At 52.0% G+C, this 17,712-nt stretch overlaps 1 protein-coding gene across 1 annotated transcript in view; it reads right to left on the bottom strand.

The window, feature by feature from the left end:
* Positions 1 to 2,189: 2,189 nt before the first annotated feature.
* The window catches only part of LOC115157599 (vesicle-associated membrane protein-associated protein A), a 34,432-nt gene continuing 18,909 nt past the window's right edge, over positions 2,190 to 17,712 (bottom strand). Inside the window, exons 3-6 of the mRNA XM_029705986.1 lie at positions 9,111 to 9,214; positions 7,539 to 7,619; positions 6,515 to 6,709; positions 2,190 to 3,633 (exon numbers count right to left, since the gene is read on the bottom strand). Coding sequence (XP_029561846.1) covers positions 3,454 to 3,633; positions 6,515 to 6,709; positions 7,539 to 7,619; positions 9,111 to 9,214 — 560 coding nt within the window. The 3' untranslated portion in view covers positions 2,190 to 3,453. The remainder of the gene's footprint in view (positions 3,634 to 6,514; positions 6,710 to 7,538; positions 7,620 to 9,110; positions 9,215 to 17,712) is intronic.

Below are 17,712 nucleotides of genomic sequence, written 5' to 3' on the forward strand. Positions count from 1 at the left end.
CCTGGGGGACGAGGCTGAGCTAGGTCCAGTGAATTAGCCTGGGGGGGGACAAGGCTGAGCTAGGTCCAGTGAATTAGCCTGGGGGACAAGGCTGAGCTAGGTCCAGTGAATTAGCCTGGGGGACAAGGCTGAGCTAGGTCCAGTGAATTAGCCTGGGGGGGACAAGGCTGAGCTAGGTCCAGTGAATTAGCCTGGGGGGGACAAGGCTGAGCTAGGTCCAGTGAATTAGCCTGGGGGGGACAAGGCTGAGCTAGGTCCAGTGAATTAGCCTGGGGGACAAGGCTGAGCTAGGTCCAGTGAATTAGCCTGGGGGGGACAAGGCTGAGCTAGGTCCAGTGAATTAGCCTGGGGGGGGGACGAGGCTGAGCTAGGTCCAGTGAATTAGCCTGGGGGGGGGGGGGACGAGGCTGAGCTAGGTCCAGTGAATTAGCCTGGGGGGGGACAAGGCTGAGCTAGGTCCAGTGAATTAGCCTGGGGGACAAGGCTGAGCTAGGTCCAGTGAATTAGCCTGGGGGACAAGGCTGAGCTAGGTCCAGTGAATTAGCCTGGGGGGGACAAGGCTGAGCTAGGTCCAGTGAATTAGCCTGGGGGGGACAAGGCTGAGCTAGGTCCAGTGAATTAGCCTGGGGGACAAGGCTGAGCTAGGTCCAGTGAATTAGCCTGGGGGGGACAAGGCTGAGCTAGGTCCAGTGAATTAGCCTGGGGGGGGGACGAGGCTTAGCTAGGTCCAGTGAATTAGCCTGGGGGGGGGGGGGGACGAGGCTGAGCTAGGTCCAGTGAATTAGCCGGGGGGGGGACAAGGCTGAGCTAGGTCCAGTGAATTAGCCTGGGGGGGGACAAGGCTGAGCTAGGTCCAGTGAATTAGCCTGGGGGGGACAAGGCTGAGCTAGGTCCAGTGAATTAGCCTGGGGGGGACAAGGCTGAGCTAGGTCCAGTGAATTAGCCTGGGGGGGACAAGGCTGAGCTAGGTCCAGTGAATTAGCCTGGGGGACAAGGCTGAGCTAGGTCCAGTGAATTAGCCTGGGGGATAAGGCTGAGCTAGGTCCAGTGAATTAGCCTGGGGGGGACAAGGCTGAGCTAGGTCCAGTGAATTAGCCTGGGGGGGACAAGGCTGAGCTAGGTCCAGTGAATTAGCCTGGGGGACAAGGCTGAGCTAGGTCCAGTGAATTAGCCTGGGGGATAAGGCTGAGCTAGGTCCAGTGAATTAGCCTGGGGGGGACAAGGCTGAGCTAGGTCCAGTGAATTAGCCTGGGGGACAAGGCTGAGCTAGGTCCAGTGAATTAGCCTGGGGGGGACAAGGCTGAGCTAGGTCCAGTGAATTAGCCTGGGGGGGACAGGGCTGAGCTAGGTCCAGTGAATTAGCCTGGGGGGGACAAGGCTGAGCTAGGTCCAGTGAATTAGCCTGGGGGGGACAAGGCTGAGCTAGGTCCAGTGAATTAGCCTGGGGGACAAGGCTGAGCTAGGTCCAGTGAATTAGCCTGGGGGATAAGGCTGAGCTAGGTCCAGTGAATTAGCCTGGGGGGGACAAGGCTGAGCTAGGTCCAGTGAATTAGCCTGGGGGGGACAAGGCTGAGCTAGGTCCAGTGAATTAGCCTGGGGGGGACAAGGCTGAGCTAGGTCCAGTGAATTAGCCTGGGGGGGACAAGGCTGAGCTAGGTCCAGTGAATTAGCCTGGGGGGGGACAAGGCTGAGCTAGGTCCAGTGAATTAGCCTGGGGGACAAGGCTGAGCTAGGTCCAGTGAATTAGCCTGGGGGGGACAAGGCTGAGAGAGGTCCAGTGAATTAGCCTGGGGGACAAGGCTGAGCTAGGTCCAGTGAATTAGCCTGGGGGGGACAAGGCTGAGCTAGGTCCAGTGAATTAGCCTGGGGGGGACAAGGCTGAGCTAGGTCCAGTGAATTAGCCTGGGGGGGGGACAAGGCTGAGCTAGGTCCAGTGAATTAGCCTGGGGGACAAGGCTGAGCTAGGTCCAGTGAATTAGCCTGGGGGGGACAAGGCTGAGAGAGGTCCAGTGAATTAGCCTGGGGGACAAGGCTGAGCTAGGTCTGGTGAACAGATGTTTTGTATTAGCAAAAAATTAACAAATATGTATCTAGATATTTGTCAGCAAACAAAGATGTCTGCTACATTGTGATGTATGATTTGTACATTTGAAGAGACTCTAACAAGAAGATGGCCATCAAAAGCAACATTGTTTTCAGTTTTATTTCTTCAATGTTTAATACCACGGGAGGGACGGGGTTAAGAACATTTGCCTCGGAAGGTAAGGAGGGGTATAATATGATTTGAGAGAAAAACAATCATGTCTGCATTCGTATCTTCAGGAATAGGATTGGACAGGAAGTAGAGATAGGATTGGACAGGAAGTAGGATTGGACAGGAAGTAGGATTGGACAGGAAGTAGGGAAGGACCTATGTCCCAGATCCTGCATTAAGTAGCGAGGTGGTTGGTGTTGGACAACGGAAGAAGTTGTTCTCTCCTTTTTTAGCTTAAAAAAAAAGGATTAAAATAACATTTACACTTATTTTATTCAACTCCTATTAAAATTAAAATAAAAAAAAAACAGTGAGAGAGAGAGAGAAGACGATTGGTTTATTCAACTGCTTCATGCCCCATGGTGACTAGGACTGTGTTCCAATACTTAAGAAATGCATAGTTCCTTCCTACCCATCTTCCTTGAAGGAATCACAGATCTGAATTGGGTAAAGTAATAGGGGGGGGGGGTAAGCTTGCTTTTCACTGATCTAACCACTTGTAGAGCTATGCTTACCTCAAGGTAGGAACGGTGCGTTAAAGAATTCTAACAAGGCCTAGGCACATCTCAACTGTCCTCCATGTTGATTGATAGTGTACCACTTCCTATGCGTCCCAAAAGGCATCCTATTCCTTGTATAGTGCACTACTGTTGACCAGGACCATTAGAAGTAGTGTACTATACAGGGAATAAGGTGATATTTTGTACGTACATCTCATACCTGCACTTAGTCCATCCATCAAAAAAAATAAAAATAAACAAATCAGAAAAACAAAATGGAGACGTCTTTTTAGCTCTCATCCTTCCTTCCTTCCTTCCTTCCTTTCCTTTCTCCTCTGTGTGTACACTAACCGTGTGTAAACGCTTGTAAAAAGGCAGTGGGGCCCTCGTACTGTACAGACAGACAACATGACCACTGCAGACAGAGCACTACTTCTGATATGGCAAAGTCAACAGAAAGACTTTTCTTCTTGGTTAGTCAGTTCCATCCTGGCCTTTTGATTCCGGAGCCGAGGGGGTTGTCGTGGGATACGGCAGGCGTCTTTGCGTCTCCCAGGGCGCGCTGTCCCGAAATGGCACCCTATTCCCTATGTAGTGCCCTACTTTGAACCAGAGCCCTATGGGACTCCCCTATCGGTTTCTGCTCAAAAGTAGTGCGCGAAATAGGGAATAGGGTGCCATTTCAGAGCCAGCTCCGGTTTACAAGATGAACTTCCCGATGAAGAATCCGATGAAGACGGCTGCTATGACAACGAGGAGAGACGGGAGGGAGGCGGCGGTCGTCTGTTGCATCATGGAGGAGGAGGAGGAGGAGCCCGTCTGGTTTGATGTCACGTGGTCAGAACGCTGAGCAGCCCTTCTCATTCTAACACCGTCGTCCTTGGATGGAGAGAAGAAGAGAAAGGGGGGAGAGGAGGAAGAGAAAGGGGGGAGAGGAGGAGAAAGGGGGGAGAGAAGGAGAAAGGGGGGAGAGAAGGAGAAAGGGGGGAGAGGAGGAAGAGAAAGGGGGGAGAGAAGGAGAAAGGGGGGAGAGGAGGAGAAAGGGGGGAGAGAAGGAAGGTGGGGGAAGAGGGGTACACATATCAAACTGCACAAAACAAGGGAAAAACTAACCGAACAAGAATATAGTTCTCTACAGAAAAGGTCAAGTCACGTGTCCTCCTGAAACATGACCCACCAACCCACTCTCCTTAACACCCACACACTTAACCTGGAAACCAGCCGCACCCGTTCAACTAACTACCGGGGTCAGACCTGCAGGCGCCAGGCACGCCACAAAGACTCGCTAGAGCGAGATGAGCCCCCCCCTTCCCCCGGCCAAACCCTCCCCTAACCCAGACGACGCTGGACCAAACCCTCCCCTAACCCAGACGACGCTGGACCAAACCCTCCCCTAACCCTGACGACGCTGGACCAAACCCTCCCCTAACCCGGACGACGCTGGACCAAACCCTCCCCTAACCAGGACGACGCTGGACCAAACCCTCCCCTAACCAGGACGACGCTGGACCAAACCCTCCCCTAACCAGGACGACGCTGGACCAAACCCTCCCCTAACCCGGACGACGCTGGACCAAACCCTCCCCTAACCCGGACGACCCTGGGCCAAACCCTCCCCTAACCCAGACGGCGCTGGGCCAAACCCTCCCCTGACCGGGACGGCGCTGGGCCAAACCCTCCCCTGACCGGGACGGCGCTGGGCCAAACCCTCCCCTAACCCGGGACGGCGCTGGGCCAAACCCTCCCCTAACCCGGGACGGCGCTGGGCCAAACCCTCCCCTAACCCGGGACGGCGCTGGGCCAAACCCTCCCCTAACCCGGGACGGCGCTGGGCCAAACCCTCCTCTAATCCGGGACGACGCTGGGCCAAACCCTCCCTTAACCCAGACGACGCTGGACCAAACCCTCCCCTAACCAGGACGACGCTGGACCAAACCCTCCCCTAACCCAGACGACGCTGGACCTAACCCTCCCCTAACCCAGACGACGCTGGACCAAACCCTCCCCTAACACGGACGACGCTGGACCAAACCCTCCTCTAACCCGGACGACGCTGGACCAAACCCTCCCCTAACCCAGACGACGCTGGACCAAACCCTCCCCTAACCCAGACGACGCTGGACCTAACCCTCCCCTAACCCAGACGACGCTGGACCAAACCCTCCCCTAACCCGGACGACGCTGGACCAAACCCTCCTCTAACCCGGACGACGCTGGACCAAACCCTCCCCTAACCCAGACGACCCTGGACCAAACCCTCCTCTAACCCGGACGACGCTGGACCAAACCCTCCTCTAACCAGGACGACCCTGGACCAAACCCTCCTCTAACCAGGACGACCCTGGACCAAACCCTCCTCTAACCCGGACGACGCTGGGCCAAACCCTCCCCTGACCGGGACGGCGCTGGACCAAACCCTCCCCTGACCCGGGACGGCGCTGGGCCAAACCCTCCCCTGACCCAGGACGGCGCTGGGCCAAACCCTCCTCTAACCCGGGACGACGCTGGGCCAATTGTGCGCCGCCCTACGGGACTACCAGTCACGGTCGGTTGTGATACAGTCTGGGATCGAACCCGGATCTGTAGTGACACCTCAAGCACTGTAATGCAGTTTCCTTAGACCGCAGTGCCACTCGGGAAGCTCTGTATCAGAGATTTCTACAGGAGAATTATCAGGCCATCCGTCTGAACTGAAGCTAAAGTGCAGCTGGGTCATGCAGCAAGACAATGATCCAAAACACACAATCAAGTCTACATGAAAATGGCTAAAAAGCAACACATTTCAAGTTTTGGAACGGCCTAGTCAAAGTCCAGATCAAATCCCAATTGAGATGTTGTGGCAGGACTTGAAATGAGCAGGTCATGCTTGAAAACCCACAAATGTTGTTCAGTTAAAACAGTTCTGCATGGCAGAGCGGGTCAAAATTCCTCCACAGCGATGTGAGACTGATCAACAACTACAGGAAGCATTTGGTTGCAGTCAGTACAGCTACAGTAAATTCCTCCACAGCGATGTGAGAGACTGATCAACAACTACAGGAAGTGTTTGGTTGCAGTCAGTACAGCTACAGTAAATTCCTCCACAGAGATGTGAGACTGATCAACAACTACAGGAAGCATTTGGTTGCAGTCAGTACAGCTACAGTAAATTCCTCCACAGCGATGTGAGAGACTGATCAACAACTACAGGAAGTGTTTGGTTGCAGCTAAAGGTGGAACAACCAGTTATTGAGTGTAAAGGGGGCAATTACTTTTTCCACACAGGGGAATTGTGTATTGCATAACTTAGTTAAATCAATCAAATAATTTTACATTTTTTGTGTTATTTGTAAACTCAGGTTCCTCTTTATCTAATATTAGATTTTGGTTGGAGAGCTGGTAACATTCAGGATCAAAAAGATGCAAAAGTATAGAAAAGAGAAAGGCAGGCAAACACACACACACACACACACACACACACACACACACACACACAGAGCCGTGAAAAGGTATGTCCGAATTCCAAATCAAATAGACTACGCAAAAATAACATGGTCGCTGTGGGAGAACGTTGACTTCCTGCATTTATTCAAGTCCCATCAATCAGGTAGGCTGATGTGTCCATGTAAACTGGATTACTGGGGAAATGATTCTTCACGCAAAGCATGATTTTAAATTTAACTACTTATACACCAATCTGACTAATAAATCGTATATGTTATTGTGTGCACGAAACCGCACAGCGTCTACCTCCAGCAGAGAGAACCCTCGAAGGCCTAACCTTGAGTTGTCGGTTTTCGCCGGCCAGCTTGTCCATCTCAGCCTGCAGTCTCTTACACGCCTCCGTTAGTTTCTTCATCTCAGAGTCGTTCATCGAGACGCTGGCGGTCTTCGCCGCTGTTAGCACGGGACCGTCCGCCGCCTTGGACGTGTTCTGCACGGGAGCCGTTGTTTTGCTGCTCAAATCCACTTCATTCTGGAGGAAAGGACAACGGAGAGAGAGAGAGAAATCGTTAAGTCTGAATCCCAAATGGCACCCTTAGATATTAAGTGCACTACTGACCAGGACTTCAAAAAGGGCTCTAGTCACAAGTAGTGCACTATTATAGGGAATAGGGTTTTATTCGCAGACGTTTAATAAAACCCACTAAACAGAAATGCAGCAGGAGTGTGTCCGTAGCCTGGTCCCAGATCAGTTTGGGGCTGGAGGTTAGGAGACTGTCCAGGGTTCAAACAGTACGTCTTTTATCTGATGCTCAGAGAGCGAGTAGGGTTCAAACAGTACCTGTTCTGATGCTCAGAGAGCGAGTAGGTTTCAAACAGTACCCGTTCTGATGCTCAGAGAGCGAGTAGGGTTCAAACAGTACCCGTTCTGATGCTCAGAGAGCGAGTAGGGTTCAAACAGTACCCATTCTGATGCTCAGAGAGCGAGTAGGGTTCAAACAGTACCGTTCTGATGCTCAGAGAGCGAGTAGGGTTCAAACAGTACCGTTCTATCTGATGCTTAGAGAGCGAGTAGGGTTCAAACAGTATGTGTTTAAAGTGATGCTTAGAGAGAAGGGTTCAAACAGTACTTGTTTTCTGATGCTTAGAGAGAGTAGGGTTCAAACAGTACCCATTCTGATGCTTACTTGAATTCGCCTGCAATGAAACAATCTCAAAAGTGCGTACCACAAACATCTAGGCTCAAATCAAATAATTGTTTTATGAAAGAAAACAAGTACTGTTTGATGTTTGGTCAGGAGGCCGTGCCCCCTCCCCGAGGGGCCGCATAAGTTGGGAGGAGGAGCAGCAGCAGGACTTACCACTTCATCGTTTTCAGAAGGCAGGTCGAATACACATCTCAGCTTGGAATCCATGAGATCATGAGGTTTGACATCTTTCCACTGGAGGAGAAGAGAGGAATACATGTTATTCATCAGACTAAACTACTAGCAGCTGGACTCCGTATACACTCAGAGACACACAGAGACACATACCATGGTGGGTGGAGGAGAAATCTGGCAACAAACTATCACATAATCCTTCAACTATTCAGCTCTTAGCCAAACACTAAAGCTCTGTAGATGTCTTCCCTTTACTTGTTGTCACTGTGATGTTCTGTGAGGAGATCAACTGCAGCTCTAACTGTAGTAGTAGTAGAGAGAATTGGCTTGGTTTTGACAGGGGGAAAACTCCCATGACTCTGTTGCTGCCCTCTACTGGACTAGAGGGGAAAACTCCCATGACTCTGTTGCTGCCCTCTACTGGACTAGAGGGGAAAACTCCCATGACTCTGTTGCTGCTCTCTACTGGACTAGAGGGGAAACTCCCATGACTCTGTTGCTGCCCTCTAGTGGACTAAAGGGGAAAACTCCCATGACTCTGTTGCTGCCCTCTAGTGGACTAAAGGGGAAACTCCCATGACTCTGTTGCTGCCCTCTAGTGGACTAAAGGGGAAAACTCCCATGACTCTGTTGCTGCCCTCTAGTGGACTAAAGGGGAAAACTCCCATGACTCTGTTGCTGCCCTCTACTGGACTAGAGGGGAAAAACTCCCATGACTCTGTTGCTGCCCTCTAGTGGACTAGAGGGGAAAACTCCCATGACTCTGTTGCTGCCCTCTAGTGGACTAGAGGGGAAAACTCCCATGACTCTGTTGCTGCCCTCTACTGGACTAGAGGGGAAAAACTCCCATGACTCTGTTGCTGCCCTCTACTGGACTAGAGGGGAAAACTCCCATGACTCTGTTGCTGCCCTCTACTGGACTAGAGGGGAAAAACTCCCATGACTCTGTTGCTGCCCTCTACTGGACTAGAGGGGAAAACTCCCATGACTCTGTTGCTGCCCTCTAGTGGACTAGAGGGGAAAACTCCCATGACTCTGTTGCTGCTCTCTAGTGGACTAGAGGGGAAAAACTCCCATGACTCTGTTGCTGCCCTCTACTGGACTAGAGGGGAAAACTCCCATGACTCTGTTGCTGCCCTCTACTGGACTAGAGGGGAAAAACTCCCATGACCCTGTTGCTGCCCTCTACTGGACTAGAGGGGAAAAACTCCCATGACTCTGTTGCTGCCCTCTACTGGACTAGAGGGGAAAAACTCCCATGACCCTGTTGCTGCCCTCTACTGGACTAGAGGGGAAAAACTCCCATGACTCTGTTGCTGCCCTCTACTGGACTAGAGGGGAAAAACTCCCATGACTGGGTTAAGTCACATAATACAAAATGGGGTGTGACATCAAAGCCAGTTCCAAGACCTTTTTTATTTTTCTTTCTTCCCTTGTAATCAGGGACAGATGAAGACCTGGGACACCAGGTGGAAACAGAAAAGCAGCAGTAGTCCAGACCTCGTCGGGTCAGATAAAACAGATCATGACAGTAAAGGTACAACTACTCACCATTGCATCCATCTCAGCCACATTAGGAGGAGCAAAGATACTCTGCACCATGAATTTGTGTTTACTTTTCTCATTGGGGTCGTAGTCAAAGGGCTGGAGCATTACTGGAAAAGATTCAAAACAAACGGTCACACACACACACACACACACACACACACGTGTCAGCAAAAAAAACTATCAAGAGAGTTCTTGATTTACGCTAAAAGTCTTAAATTTAGTTTTTCATTTCAACTACCGTAACAGGGATCAACATAAAAGCTAGACAGAAATTGTCCAAATGGACAAGTAAAACAATAACAAAACAAAAGGCTCCTACGATGAATTTGTATTTGTCTTCATTATGGATCCCCATTTAGTTCCTGTCAAGGCAGCAGCTACTCTTCCTGGGGTTTATTATGGATCCCCATTTAGTTCCTGTCAAGGCAGCGGCTACTCTTCCTGGGGTTTATTATGGATCCCAATTAGCCAAGGCAGCAGCTACTCTTCCTGGGGTTTATTATGGATCCCCATTAGCCAAGTCAGCAGCTACTCTTCCTGGGGTTTATTATGGATCGCCATTAGCCAAGGCAGCAGCTACACTTCCTGGGGTTTATTATGGATCCCCATTAGCCAAGGCAGCAGCTACTCTTCCTGGGGTTTATTATGGATCCCCATTAGCCAAGGCAGCAGCTACTCTTCCTGGGGTTTATTATGGATCCCCATTAGTTCCTGCCAAGGCAGCAGCTACTCTTCCTGGGGTTTATTATGGATCCCCATTAGCCAAGGCAGCAGCTACTCTTCCTGGGGTTTATTATGGATCCCCATTAGCCAAGGCAGCAGCTACTCTTCCTGGGGTTTATTATGGATCCCCATTAGCCAAGGCAGCAACTACTCTTCCTGGGGTTTATTATGGATCCCCATTAGTTCCTGTCAAGGCAGCAACTACTCTTCCTGGGGTTTATTATGGATCCCCATTAGTTCCTGCCAAGGCAGCGGCTACTCTTCCTGGGGTTTATTATGGATCCCCATTAGTTCCTGCCAAGGCAGCAGCTACACTTCCTGGGGTTTATTATGGATCCCCATTAGTTCCTGTCAAGGCAGCAGCAAATCTTCCTGGGGTTTATTATGGATCCCCATTAGTTCCTGCCAAGGCAGCAGCTACTCTTCCTGGGGTTTATTATGGATCCCCATTAGTTCCTGTCAAGGCAGCGGCTTCTCTTCCTGGGGTTTATTATGGATCCCCATTAGTTCCTGCCAAGGCAGTAGCTACTCTTCCTGGGGTTTATTATGGATCCCCATTAGCCAAGGCAGCGGCTACTCTTCCTGGGGTTTATTATGGATCGCCATTAGCCAAGGCAGCGGCTACTCTTCCTGGGGTTTATTATGGATCCCCATTAGCCAAGGCAGCGGCTACTCTTCCTGGGGTTTATTATGGATCCCCATTAGCCAAGGCAGCGGCTACTCTTCCTGGGGTTTATTATGGATCCCATTAGTTCCTGCCAAGGCAGCAGCTACTCTTCCTGGGGTTTATTATGGATCCCCATTAGTTCCTGCCAAGGCAGCAGCTACTCTTCCTGGGGTTTATTATGGATCCCCATTAGTTCCTGCCAAGGCAGCGGCTACTCTTCCTGGGGTTATTATGGATCGCCATTAGCCAAGGCAGCGGCTACTCTTCCTGGGGTTTATTATGGATCCCCATTAGCCAAGGCAGCGGCTACTCTTCCTGGGGTTTATTATGGATCCCCATTAGCCAAGGCAGCGGCTACTCTTCCTGGGGTTTATTATGGATCCCATTAGTTCCTGCCAAGGCAGCAGCTACTCTTCCTGGGGTTTATTATGGATCCCCATTAGTTCCTGCCAAGGCAGCAGCTACTCTTCCTGGGGTTTATTATGGATCGCCATTAGCCAAGGCAGCGGCTACTCTTCCTGGGGTTTATTATGGATCCCCATTAGCCAAGGCAGCGGCTACTCTTCCTGGGGTTTATTATGGATCCCCATTAGCCAAGGCAGCGGCTACTCTTCCTGGGGTTTATTATGGATCCCATTAGTTCCTGCCAAGGCAGCAGCTACTCTTCCTGGGGTTTATTATGGATCCCCATTAGTTCCTGCCAAGGCAGCAGCTACTCTTCCTGGGGTTTATTATGGATCCCCATTAGTTCCTGCCAAGGCAGCGGCTACTCTTCCTGGGGTTTATTATGGATCCCTATTAGTTCCTGCCAAGGCAGCGGCTACTCTTCCTGGGGTTTATTATGGATCCCCATTAGTTCCTGCCAAGGCAGCAGCTACTCTTCCTGGGGTTTATTATGGATCCCATTAGTTCCTGCCAAGGCAGCAGCTACTCTTCCTGGGGTTTATTATGGATCCCATTAGTTCCTGCCAAGGCAGCAGCTACTCTTCCTGGGGGTTTATTATGGATCCCATTAGTTCCTGCCAAGGCAGCAGCTACTCTTCCTGGGGTTTATTATTGATCCCATTAGTTCCTGCCAAGGCAGCAGCTACTCTTCCTGGGGTTTATTATGGATCCCATTAGTTCCTGCCAAGGCAGCAGCTACTCTTCCTGGGGTTTATTATGGATCCCCATTAGCCAAGGCAGCGGCTCCTCTTCCAGGGGTTTATTATGGATCCCCATTAGCCAAGGCAGCGGCTACTCTTCCTGGGGTTTATTATGGATCCCCATTAGCCAAGGCAGCAGCTACTCTTCCTGTTGTTTATTATGGATCTCCATTAGTTCCTGCCAAGGCAGCGGCTACTCTTCCTGGGGTTTATTATGGATCCCCATTAGTTCCTGCCAAGGCAGCAGCTACTCTTCCTGGGGTTTATTATGGATCCCCATCAGTTCCTGCCAAGGCAGCGGCTACCCTTCCTGGGGTTTATTATGGATCCCCATTAGTTCCTGCCAAGGCAGCAGCTACTCTTCCTGGGGTTTATTATGGATCCCATTAGTTCCTGCCAAGGCAGCAGCTACTTTTCCTGGGGTTTATTATGGATCCCCATTAGTTCCTGCCAAGGCAGCAGCTACTCTTCCTGGGGTTTATTATGGATCCCCATTAGCCAAGGCAGCAGCTACTCTTCCTGGGGTTTATTATGGATCCCCATTAGCCAAGGCAGCAGCTACTCTTCCTGGGGTTTATTATGGATCCCCATTAGCCAAGGCAGCAGCTACTCTTCCTGGGGTTTATTATGGATCCCCATTAGCCAAGGCAGCAGCTACTCTTCCTGGGGTTTATTATGGATCCCCATTAGCCAAGGCAGCAACTACTCTTCCTGGGGTTTATTATGGATCCCCATTAGCCAAGGCAGCAGCTACTCTTCCTGGGGTTTATTATGGATCGCCATTAGCCAAGGCAGCAGCTTCTCTTCTTGGTGTTTATTATGGATCCCCATTAGTTCCTGCCAAGGCAGCAGCTACTCTTCCTGGGGTTTATTATGGATCCCCATTAGTTCCTGCCAAGGCAGCGGCTACTCTTCCTGGGGTTTATTATGGATCCCCATTAGTTCCTGCCAAGGCAGCGGCTACTCTTCCTGGGGTTTATTATGGATCCCATTAGTCCCTGCCAAGGCAGCAGCTACTCTTCCTGGGGTTTATTATGGATCCCATTAGTTCCTGCCAAGGCAGCAGCTACTCTTCCTGGGGTTTATTATGGATCCCATTAGTTCCTGCCAAGGCAGCAGCTACTCTTCCTGGGGTTTATTATGGATCCCCATTAGTTCCTGTCAAGGCAGCGGCTACTCTTCCTGGGGTTTATTATGGATCCCCATTAGTTCCTGCCAAGGCAGCAGCTGCTCTTCCTGGGGTTTATTATGGATCCCCATTAGCCAAGGCAGCGGCTACTCTTCCTGGGGTTTATTATGGATCCCCATTAGCCAAGGCAGCGGCTACTCTTCCTGGGGTTAATTATGGATCCCCATTAGCCAAGGCAGCGGCTACTCTTCCTGGGGTTTATTATGGATCCCCATTAGCCAAGGCAGCGGCTACTCTTCCTGGGGTTTATTATGGATCCCCATTAGCCAAGGCAGCGGCTACTCTTCCTGGGGTTTATTATGGATCGCCATTAGCCAAGGCAGCGGCTACTCTTCCTGGGGTTTATTATGGATCGCCATTAGCCAAGGCAGCGGCTACTCTTCCTGGGGTTTATTATGGATCCCCATTAGCCAAGGCAGCGGCTACTCTTCCTGGGGTTTATTATGGATCCCCATTAGCCAAGGCAGCGGCTACTCTTCCTGGGGTTTATTATGGATCCCATTAGTTCCTGCCAAGGCAGCAGCTACTCTTCCTGGGGTTTATTATGGATCCCCATTAGTTCCTGCCAAGGCAGCAGCTACTCTTCCTGGGGTTTATTATGGATCCCTATTAGTTCCTGCCAAGGCAGCGGCTACTCTTCCTGGGGTTTATTATGGATCCCCATTAGTTCCTGCCAAGGCAGCGGCTACTCTTCCTGGGGTTTATTATGGATCCCATTAGTTCCTGCCAAGGCAGCAGCTACTCTTCCTGGGGGTTTATTATGGATCCCATTAGTTCCTGCCAAGGCAGCAGCTACTCTTCCTGGGGTTTATTATTGATCCCATTAGTTCCTGCCAAGGCAGCAGCTACTCTTCCTGGGGTTTATTATGGATCCCATTAGTTCCTGCCAAGGCAGCAGCTACTCTTCCTGGGGTTTATTATGGATCCCCATTAGCCAAGGCAGCGGCTCCTCTTCCAGGGGTTTATTATGGATCCCCATTAGCCAAGGCAGCGGCTACTCTTCCTGGGGTTTATTATGGATCCCCATTAGCCAAGGCAGCAGCTACTCTTCCTGTTGTTTATTATGGATCTCCATTAGTTCCTGCCAAGGCAGCGGCTACTCTTCCTGGGGTTTATTATGGATCCCCATTAGTTCCTGCCAAGGCAGCAGCTACTCTTCCTGGGGTTTATTATGGATCCCCATCAGTTCCTGCCAAGGCAGCGGCTACCCTTCCTGGGGTTTATTATGGATCCCCATTAGTTCCTGCCAAGGCAGCAGCTACTTTTCCTGGGGTTTTTATGGATCCCATTAGTTCCTGCCAAGGCAGCAGCTACTTTTCCTGGGGTTTATTATGGATCCCCATTAGTTCCTGCCAAGGCAGCAGCTACTCTTCCTGGGGTTTATTATGGATCCCCATTAGTTCCTGCCAAGGCAGCAGCTACTCTTCCTGGGGTTTATTATGGATCCCCATTAGCCAAGGCAGCAGCTACTCTTCCTGGGGTTTATTATGGATCCCCATTAGCCAAGGCAGCAGCTACTCATCCTGGGGTTTATTATAGATCCCCATTAGTTCCTGCCAAGGCAGCAGCTACTCTTCCTGTTGTTTATTATGGTGCCCCATTAGTAAAGTGAATATGATTTATTTTCCTCCGGATGCGATGTGTAGTACACACTGGTCCTCCCAATGTCGCCAGAGCACATCGCAGTATAATTATTGCCTGCATTGACAAGCACGAGCGAGATGCGTTGTGGATAATCATTACTAGTTACAGTATTTGTCCAGTTAGAGCACATTTTTTTGGTGAGAAATAAAAAAATCCTGGAAAGTTATGGTGTGTGCGAAGAGACATTTGCGCAGCAGGTAAAACAATTTATTTAACTAGGCAAAGTCAGTTTAGAACAAATTCTTATTTTCAATGACGGTCTGGGAACGGTGGGTTAACTGCCTTGTTCAGGGGCAGAACGACGGATTGTTACCTTGTCAGCTTACGGTTACCGCCCCTACACTCTAACCACTAGGCTACCTGCCGACCCTACACTCTAACCACTAGGCTACCTGCCTCCCCTACACTCTAACCACTAGGCTACCTGCCTCCTCTACACTCTAACCACTAGGCTACCTGCCACCCCTCCACTCTAACCACTAGGCTACCTGCCGCCCCTACACTCTAACCACTAGGCTACCTGCCGCCTCTACACTCTAACCACTAGGCTACCTGCCGCCCCTCCACTCTAACCACTAGGCTACCTGCCACCCCTCCACTCTAACCACTAGGCTACCTGCCGCCCCTACACTCTAACCACTAGGCTACCTGCCGACCCTACACTCTAACCACTAGGCTACCTGCCTCCCCTACACTCTAACCACTAGGCTACCTGCCGCCCCTCCACTCTAACCACTAGGCTACCTGCCGCCCCTACACTCTAACCACTAGGCTACCTGCCGCCCCTCTACACTCTAACCGCTAGGCTACCTGCCGCCCCTACACTCTAACCACTAGGCTACCTGCCGTCCCTCCACTCTAACCACTAGGCTACCTGCCGACCCTACACTCTAACCACTAGGCTACCTGCCTCCCCTACACTCTAACCACTAGGCTACCTGCCGCCCCTCTACACTCTAACCGCTAGGCTACCTGCCGCCCCTACACTCTAACCACTAGGCTACCTGCCGTCCCTCCACTCTAACCACTAGGCTACCTGCCGACCCTACACTCTAACCACTAGGCTACCTGCCTCCCCTACACTCTAACCACTAGGCTACCTGCCACCCCTCCACTCTAACCACTAGGCTACCTGCCGCCCCTCTACACTCTAACCGCTAGGCTACCTGCCGCCCCTACACTCTAACCACTAGGCTACCTGCCGTCCCTCCACTCTAACCACTAGGCTACCTGCCTCCCCTACACTCTAACCACTAGGCTACCTGCCTCCCCTACACTCTAACCACTAGGCTACCTGCCACCCCTCCACTCTAACCACTAGGCTACCTGCCGCCCCTCCACTCTAACCACTAGGCTACCTGCCGTCCCCCTCCACTCTAACCACTAGGCTACCTGCCACCCCTACACTCTAACCACTAGGCTACCTGCCGCCCCTCCACTCTAACCACTAGGCTACCTGCCTCCCCTACGCTCTAACCACTAGGCTACCTGCCGCCCCTCCACTCTAACCACTAGGCTACCTGCCGCCCCTCCGCTCTAACCACTAGGCTACCTGCCGCCCCTCCACTCTAACCACTAGGCTACCTGCCGCCCCTCCACTCTAACCACTAGGCTACCTGCCACCCCTCCACTCTAACCACTAGGCTACCTGTCGACCCTACACTCTAACCACTAGGCTACCTGTCGACCCTACACTCTAACCACTAGGCTACCTGCCGTCCCCCTACACTCTAACCACTAGGCTACCTGCCGCCCCTACACTCTAACCACTAGGCTACCTGCCGCCCCTACACTCTAACCACTAGGCTACCTGCCGTCCCTCCACTCTAACCACTAGGCTACCTGCCGCCCCTACACTCTAACCACTAGGCTACCTGCCATCCCCCTCCACTCTAACCACTAGGCTACCTGCCATCCCCCTCCACTCTAACCACTAGGCTACCTGCCGTCCCTCCACTCTAACCACTAGGCTACCTGCCGCCCCTACACTCTAACCACTAGGCTACCTGCCATCCCCCTCCACTCTAACCACTAGGCTACCTGCCATCCCCCTCCACTCTAACCACTAGGCTACCTGCCGTCCCCCTCCACTCTAACCACTAGGCTACCTGCCGTCCCCCTCCACTCTAACCACTAGGCTACCTGCCGTCCCTCCACTCTAACCACTAGGCTACCTGCCGACCCTCCACTCTAACCACTAGGCTACCTGCTTCCTCTACACTCTAACCACTAGGCTACCTGCTTCCTCTACACTCTAACCACTAGGCTACCTGCCGCCCTACACTCTAACCCTGGTACCTGCCTCCCCTCCACTCTAACCACTAGGCTACCTGCCGTCCCCCTCCACTCTAACCACTAGGCTACCTGCCGTCCCCCTCCACTCTAACCACTAGGCTACCTGCCGTCCCCCTCCACTCTAACCACTAGGCTACCTGCCGTCCCCCTCCACTCTAACCACTAGGCTACCTGCCGTCCCCCTCCACTCTAACCACTAGTCTACCTGCCGTCCCCCTCCACTCTAACCACTAGGCTACCTGCCGTCCCCCTCCACTCTAACCACTAGGCTACCTGCCGTCCCCTCCACTCTAACCACTAGGCTACCTGCCGTCCCCCTCCACTCTAACCACTAGGCTACCTGCCGTCCCCCTCCACTCTAACCACTAGGCTACCTGCCGTCCCCCTCCACTCTAACCACTAGGCTACCTGCCGTCCCCCTCCACTCTAACCACTAGGCTACCTGCCGTCCCCCTCCACTCTAACCACTAGGCTACCTGCCGTCCCCCTCCACTCTAACCACTAGGCTACCTGCCGTCCCCCTCCACTCTAACCACTAGGCTACCTGCCGTCCCCCTCCACTCTAACCACTAGGCTACCTGCCGTCCCCCTCCACTCTAACCACTAGGCTACCTGCCGTCCCTCCACTCTAACCACTAGGCTACCTGCCGTCCCTCCACTCTAACCACTAGGCTACCTGCCGTCCCTCCACTCTAACCACTAGGCTACCTGCCGCCCCTACACTCTAACCATTAGGCTACCTGCCGTCCCCCTCCACTCTAACCACTAGGCTACCTGCCGACCCTACACTCTAACCACTAGGCTACCTGCCGACCCTACACTCTAACCACTAGGCTACCTGCCTCCCCTCTAACCACTAGGCTACCTGCCGCCCCTACACTCTAACCACCAGGCTACCTGCCGATCCAATGATCTACAGACCAACTATATGACCAATTCAAA

This window comes from Salmo trutta, chromosome 21, assembly GCF_901001165.1.
Source record: "Salmo trutta chromosome 21, fSalTru1.1, whole genome shotgun sequence".
Classification (NCBI taxonomy): Eukaryota; Metazoa; Chordata; class Actinopteri; order Salmoniformes; family Salmonidae; genus Salmo; species Salmo trutta.